Consider the following 7718-nt stretch of genomic DNA (forward strand, 5'->3'; position numbering starts at 1 on the left):
AAAATTATGAAAGTGTTTTTGTTTAAGAGAGAGAAATGATTTTAAGAGACAAAATATATAATTGTTTTACATAAACTTTGCACAAGTTACAAGTCACGCCCCTGAGTGAGGTCAGAGAGCGTGTCAGCCTGACGGAACCGCCCTTTTGAACAAACTGTATAAAATGATGGGTTAAGAATTTACATATCAGACCAGAGAGACATAGAGCTGCAGCTGCACTGTTAGAGCGGTTTGAACCCTGAATCTCAACACGAGACAGAGACAATAAAACCACCTCCCGGACAATCACTGGTATGGTTTTGAGAGAGACACGGCGAACCAAGGCATTTCACGTAAATATATTTATGATTTCTCACTCCAAGCGGGAGGCGGTTCGTGTGCAAAGTATAGGAATACTATAAGTGAGAGTATTTTCTAAATGTACCAACGTTAAGGGTCTTTCGCCCTCTCCATGTCTTTTGTAACAGGCAGCCATATTGTTGTCAATCCGCTATAGACCTGTTTTTAACGTATTAAGTGTGTATGTTATCCTGTGTTACCATTTAATTAGTTTGTAAATAATTAATTACAACAATTTGTGTAGTACTGAATCATAAGTAAGTCTCAGGTTTTTGCAGATGCAAGGAGGTTACGACTGTTCAGAATGATGATATGATAAATACATTGACTGTTATAGATGTGATAGGTAAAGACTTTTAGAGTTTAATTCGGGAGATGGCAACTCTTTAAAGAACCCCTCTCGTGGTGCCCCAAATCCTAATGAGTTAATTGTTGCATGATTAATTTAATCGGGTAACAATTAAACATATTTAGGTAATTAGATAAATAACAATCCTCAGATTGATTTTAAAGTCAAGTCACGACACTTACCAAATTTTTCCGGACAGTGCACTTTTAGCAGTGTTTTAATTAGAATGAGTGGATTACCATGTCCTTGAGAGATGTGTGGGCTGTAATAGCAGAGGGCTGCTGCTGCTGGGTAATAGGATGTAATTATTTAATGTTGTATAATGAGAGGGTCACCTAGGACTCGTTAGCCTGATGCTAATTATTGTTTTTTTTCATAGGTGATTAAAGAAAGATTTCCACTGTTTGCCCTGGGCACCAAGACGTGACTAAGACTATAATTTTAAAGTGGTCAATAAAATTTTATTCTGATTAACCTTTATTTAACCAGGTGAATTAGTTAGGAACAAATTCCACATAGAAACAAGATGTGTGCATTGTGTTTATTGAAATTGAATAACTCACTTTTTCAAAGTTGCTTGCATTATTTTTTTATGCAATGTATGTTTCTGTTTGATAATGTAAAATAATATGTGTAAATGGCAGATTGTAAGTAGACATATGGAGTATGAGATTTGATGTGTGGGATCTTTATTTCCTGTTGTAAGAGTTAGATTTCCTGTGTCACGGCTGCCTTGGCCTCATCTCCCTGGCACTCGGTGTTCACCTGGGAACAATGACAACATGAACACGGTAGTTGTTAGTAATACTCATGTATATCAAAATAGGATTGGGCTTACAGTCAGTCAGTGAATGTCATTGGTCATGTAATACCACACTCACTCTGTAGGAGGAGCTCCACTCCCCGGCCCCGTGGCTGTTGACAGAGCGTGCCCGGAACAGGTAGTGTGTGTTTAGGCAGAGCCCGACCGTCTGCAGGTTGCATGTCTTCAGCCCCACCAGGACCACTCCCTTCCCCTCTTCCATGACCATCCCCACGGTAACAGCATCCTGGAAGTGGATGTCAAAGGTCTCCACCTCCTCACCCATGGGCAGCATCCAGAAGATCTACACAGACAGATAGAGTTATCATCATATTGGATAACTTCTACATAGATATAAAACAATACATTTGAAGTTTAATTCCTGAATAAGTCCATAGTTTCTGTTTAACTGTACCTCCACAGTGGCTCCATTGACGATGTGCTGGTAGATGATGGGGGGCCTGGGCAGCAGATAGCATTCCTTATCGCTGCAGTCCCCAGCTGACAGGCCCAGCTGTTCCTCCATCACCAGCTTCCTGTGGCTCCTGGGGGTCCGGGGGCTTCGGGGTGAGTCCGCCAGGGAGCGGTGGGGGGTCCCTGGGCATGACGGCAGCTGCACCACGTCGCAGCACCCCTCCAAAACATCTGCCTCCATGCCGGTCGCCACAGAATCCACTGCAGCCACTTCGGGGCTCTTCCAGTGGAGGTGAGTCCCCAGCAGGGCCTGCAGGTCCCTAAAGAGGGCATCAAAGTCCATCTTCACCCCCTTGAAGGGCTCCCCCTCCTGGAGAGTCAGGGCAGGGCGATGAATGTCCCTGTTGACCCTCTGCAGCCGCTGGGTCAGAGCCATGGCCCCGGTCAGGAAGGCCACGGTGTTGGGCTCCAGGAGGGCCTGTTCAGAGATTATCTCCAGCCCAGTCAGGGAGCCCAGGAGTGGGGCAGAGGTCTGGAGGAAGTCAATGGCTCCGCTGCAGGTGCTGGAGGTCAGGTTGTCCAGGTGTGAGAGCAGCAATGCCTCCTGGTCTAGCAGGACATTACGGAGAGACAGGAAGCCCTCGCGTACACGGTGTCCTAGCTCGGTGCCGTCGGAGTCCGTCTGGGCCCTCAACTGGTCCATGGACACCATGTCAGCTTCACACTGGGACTTCACTACAGCCACATGACGGGTGCAGCAATAAACAAACTTACATTTCTGTATGAACTTTTAATTAATTAACTTTGAGTTTACTCTGCTGCAAGTAATCTGTTTGACATAATATTCCCTCTAAGCTGTGCACATGCGTCGGCACGCAGCTCCCCTCGGATGGCCGGGCAGAAGAAATATCAGCCCATGCAGAGAAGAATGAGTTTGAACTTCACTCAACGTCCTAGTTTTTCCCTTTAGTTAACACTATCAACGTTTCACTATACTGTGGAAAATTGTGCACAAATCAATACAATATTAGCCACTTTCAATGTAACATACTGAAACAAAACAAACTATGCAAGACTTAGCATGCAAAATTAACTGTGTAAGAGATTTCCTTGTATGCAGAGAGCATTGGCGTATGATTCTATTGCATTGACAGGCATGACTCAGGCCCCTACTCAACAGCGCCATAACCAATCAGAGCTGCAGTAGGCCTATATGCAAATAGTCATATATGGATCTGTGCCATTCACTTTGAACTTGACTGTGTTTACAGCATGAATGGTCACGAGTAAATGCGCTTGTTTTGAGATCAAACATGTGCACATTTGTTCATATTCTTTGCTAGTTAGTGAGTCATCAGCCCGGTTATCTCTAATTTCTAGTCAACAATGGGGGAGTGGTTGCTTCCGACAAGAGCACAAGATGTGTGCATTTCTAGTCATCTTTGAAAAGCTAGTCAGGTAAAGTGCGTTTTTGAAGTGTTAAGAAGGGGCAGTGTTGTATTTTGAGACAGGCTTGATAAGGTAAGTAGCCAATAGGCAGAGGGAAGCATAATTTGTCTGGTTTTCTATAATAATGGTATGGGAATAATAATGCATTTTATTTTGTAAAGTGGTGTCTTGCATCAAACAACAAAACATTTTGAGCCATCTCCTTGTCTGAAGGACTAGTGGATAACAGGGTAATGTCAAGCCCTGCATGTTTTTTTAAGTCTCATGGAATGTAGGCCTACATTGAACACCACACATTTGCTGCTACTGTAGGCTGATTGATAGAACAGCTATTTCCATGTTAAAATGTTATGGAATGTATTTTTCTCCATTGTTTTCGATGGCAGGCCACTCTGGTAGACCTACATTATGATAAAATAACCATAGTAGTCTACCTGACCACTGTTAAAACTGAAACTTAAAGCGAGTACGACCTCAGTGTTCACAGTAAACTTGCGCTGGAATTTGCACAGAATTTTCAAAATGTTCAAGTTTGTCCTCAGCAGACCTGAAATTTGCTCAGTGCCTATTTTCTTTTGAGGGAACATTGACTACCATTACTGTGGTTCACAGAGAATGTATTTTTTACTTGGAGTAATTAAGATGTGAAAGGTTAGCACTGGTACATTCTGGCTGCACTTATGAAAGCTAATTAACTGAACAAAAGCTGTTTGTGCAGCAACATTAAGATGTCAAATGAACAACATAAATCCATGAAATTAGAGTAGTAGACGTGACCTTACCCTTCCAAGCCTGCTCTAGGGAATTGTGGATGCCCACCTCCATGTGGGCGCGGGCCTTGTGGACTAGTGACACGTCGTGTCCCTGGTGCCCCTGTTCCATGCACCCATGGCACCCCAGAGCTCCGTCGTCAAGGCAACAGTGGGACAGGGAGCGGTCGTGGTGGGTGGGGCACGGATCGCGGCACCCGCTCTCCACAGGCTCCGTCAGCACGTGGACCTGGAATGCTCGTTTGCCATGGAGTTTTCTCAGGCACTTGGCACAGTAGTTGAGGCCGCAGGTGTGGCAGTAGCGCTGGGCCTCGCGCTGCTTACAGCAGATCTCGCAGGTGGTCACCCTCAGGGGTATCTTCTTGGCACAGGTGTTTTTGGGTTGCTTCACCCGCCTCAGGCCCTCAAGCCTTTCCAGGAGCTGCTCAGCCACGTTAGCCAGGAGAAGGTTCTCTGGGAAGTGCCAGGACTCGCCGGGCTGGAGGGAGTAGTGGACCAGGCAGCGGGGGCACTGGGAGCAGGGCTGAGGCTGCTCGGCATCAGAAGCCTTGGTGCTGGGTGGCTTCTTGCGGACGCCTTCCAGGCAGGGCCGACAGAGGCAGTGGCCACAGGGCAGAGACACAGGCTGGAGGAGGAGAGTGTCACAGGCTGGGCAGCACAGGTGGAGAGCCAGGGAGCGGGTCACTGGGTCAAGCTCAGCTTTTGTCTGGGCATCCTGAGAGCTAGAAGGGGTAACAGGCAGGCTTAGGGGTCAGACAGGGGAGAGCTGGAAAAAAATACTAATGTAGTCACAGTTACACTACAATATCATCCCCCACTATGCCAGACATTTTCAGATGACTATTTCTGTTATTCCAGTCCATATAAAAATAAAAATCATATATGGCACTACTTCAGTACTTGTTAGGCTTTTTATCTATTTCATACCCTATCTCCTTTCCTGTGTGTTTGGCTTTGGGGTTGTTGCGCATCTTCGAAGACCTCAAGCGCGGCCAACAGCCGGATTCAGAATCAGTACCAAGCATTCTTGTATTAGATAACAGATTCCCAATTCTATTTTATGCGTGAGATATCCTAAAGAAAACAAAGTCATGATTAGATTTCGCTCGTTAGTCTAGCCTACTTTCTATTTCACCCATTGGCTTACATGTTGGTTGCAAATTCTAATAGAGATCTTTATATTTAATTAGCCTAATCTAGTTAATTAATCTGCATTTTTCATTCATTACTGAGGCACTTACGTTCTTCAGCACGACTGAGTGTGATCAAAAAGTGAAACTCGCGGGAATATCTCAGCTCTTTTACTATGAGGTGGCGGACACTTTCGGTCGTCTATGACGTTATTATGGCAGCGTACGTGGCGGCCGAATTATTTGGTAACGTGTTCAAATTCCAAGCCCGGCGCTTTAATATGATTCTCTACAGCCTATTTCTTCGCAGTGGGGAAAAAGTTGATAAAACACTACCAATAAACACATCACTAGAAATGGCCACTAGATGGAGACATTGTATTACATTTGACATTGGATTAAACACACACACACACACACGCACACACACACACGGGAACCACACTTGTTGGCATTCTCACAAACAATTGCAAAATTGTTTCAGTAACATATAGAACCTTTCTTGCAGCTCTGGAATATAAAGCTTTTTTGAGGCCTTGCTCACAATTCATTCTGTGGCACCACAATGACCAAACGATATACTGTATGCGAGGCTCTTGATCATATCTTTGATAATGACACTGGTGAGGAGGAGAGAGTCCTTGTTAAACTTTGACACAAAGTAGTCTGTGATAAATAGCACAATAGGTTTCATTTGAGTATTTGTTATAGTCAAAATAATACAATAATCCATCTTTTTTTTTTACTCAAAAAATAGTTGTATGAGCTCAGGTCAATGAGGCCTACAGGCCATAAATAGCAAATAGAAGTTAAAAACGTGTAATGTTCACAATAACTTAAGTTGATAAAAATATCTAATTAGCATTAGGTGATATACAGTGGGGCAAAAAGTATTTAGTCAGCCACCAATTGTGCAAGTTCTCCCACTTAAAAAGATGAGAGGCCTGTAATTTTCATCATAGGTACACTTCAACTATGACAGACAAAATGATTTTAAAAAATCCAGAAAATCACATTGTAGGATTTTTAATGAATTTATTTGCAAATTATGGTGGAAAATAAGCATTTGGTCAATAACAAAAGTTTCTCAATACTTTGTTATATACCCTTTGTTGGCAATGACAGAGGTCAAATGTTTTCTGTAACTCTTCACAAGGTTTTCACACACTGTTGCTGGTATTTTGGCCCATTCCTCCATGCAGATCTCCTCTAGAGCAGTGATGTTTTGGGGCTGTTGCTGGGCATTTTCAACTCCCTCCAAAGATTTTCTATGGGGTTGAGATCTGGAGACTGGCTAGGTCACTCCAGGACCTTGAAATGCTTCTCACGAAGCCACTCTTTCGTTGCCCGGGCGTTGTGTTCGGGATCATTGTCATGCTGAAAGACCCAGCCACGTTTCATCTTCAATGCCCTTGCTGATGGAAGGAGGTTTTCACTCAAAATCTCACGATACATGGCCCCATTCATTATTTCCTTTACACGGATCAGTCGTCCTGGTCCCTTTGCAGAAAAACAGCCCCAAAGCATGATGTTTCCACCCCCATGCTTCACAGTAGGTATGGTGTTCTTTGGATGCAACTCAGCATTCTTTGTCCTCCAAACACCAAAAAGTTATATTTTGGTTTCATCTGACCATATGACATTCTCCCAATCTTCTTCTGGATCATCCAAATGCTCTCTAGCAAACTTCAGACGGGCCTGGACATGTACTGGCTTAAGCAGCTGGCAGCGTAGTGTGTTACTGATGGGAGGCTTTGGAGCAGGTCATTCACTAGGTCCCCTCGCAACTTTGGTCTTGGCCATAGTGGAGTTTGGAGTTGACTGTTTGAGGTTGTGGAGATAACCAAAACTGTCAGCCCCAGCATGATGTTTCCACCCCCCATGCTTCACAGTAGGTGGTGTTCCTTTGGATGCAACTTTTTTGTCCTCCAAACCAAAAGTTATATTTTGGTTTCATCTGACCATATGACATTCTCCCAATCTTCTTCTGGATCATCCAAATGCTTTTGGGGCTTGTAGTGTGTTACTGATGGGAGGCTTTGACCCAGCTCTCTGCAGGTCATTCACATTTTTGCTCGCTGTTCTTGTGATCATTTTGACCCCACGGGGTGAGATTTTGTCGAGGGAGATTATCAGTGGTCTTGTATCTCTTCCATTTCCTAATAATTGCTCCCACAGTCGATGTCTTCAAACCAAGCTGCTTACCTATTGCAGATTTTTCCCAGCCTGGTGCAGGTCTACAATTTTTTTCTGGTGTCCTTTGACAGCTTTTGTCTGTCTGTTTGAGACAGTTTATACTGATAACAAACAGGTTCCATTAATACCTATGATGAAAATTACAGGTCTGTGAGAGCTCTTGCTTGTTTGTATGACCAAATTTTTTTTCAAATTTGAAAATAAATTCATTAAAAATCCTACAATGTGATTTTCTGAGAACCTTGATGAAAATTACAGGCCTCTCATCT

The 7718-nt window shown here is 43.9% G+C and overlaps 1 protein-coding gene across 1 annotated transcript; it reads right to left on the reverse strand.

The window, feature by feature from the left end:
* Positions 1-1241: 1241 nt before the first annotated feature.
* LOC135553436 (tripartite motif-containing protein 42-like) lies at positions 1242-5094 on the reverse strand. The gene is made up of 5 exons (XM_064985554.1): positions 5051-5094; positions 4136-4845; positions 1906-2639; positions 1570-1794; positions 1242-1453 (listed from the first exon to the last, which is right to left on the reverse strand). The coding sequence occupies exons 1-5, from the start codon at positions 5092-5094 to the stop codon at positions 1397-1399; spliced, it is 1770 nt and encodes a 589-aa protein (XP_064841626.1). The 3' UTR covers positions 1242-1396.
* Positions 5095-7718: the final 2624 nt, after the last annotated feature.

Source organism: Oncorhynchus masou, chromosome 13, assembly GCF_036934945.1.
Source record: "Oncorhynchus masou masou isolate Uvic2021 chromosome 13, UVic_Omas_1.1, whole genome shotgun sequence".
Lineage (NCBI taxonomy): Eukaryota > Metazoa > Chordata > Actinopteri > Salmoniformes > Salmonidae > Oncorhynchus > Oncorhynchus masou.

Bases quoted from the DNA above. Each gene is read 5' to 3' on its own strand.
- LOC135553436 (XM_064985554.1), bottom strand. From the start codon at position 5,094: ATGCGCAACAACCCCAAAGCCAAACACACAGGAAAGGAGATAGG. The intron at 4,846-5,050 runs GTATGAAATAGA...TACCCCTTCTAG, and splicing joins CACACAGGAAAGGAGATAGG to CTCTCAGGATGCCCAGACAA. The intron at 2,640-4,135 runs GTAAGGTCACGT...ATGTGGCTGTAG, and splicing joins CCTAGAGCAGGCTTGGAAGG to TGAAGTCCCAGTGTGAAGCT.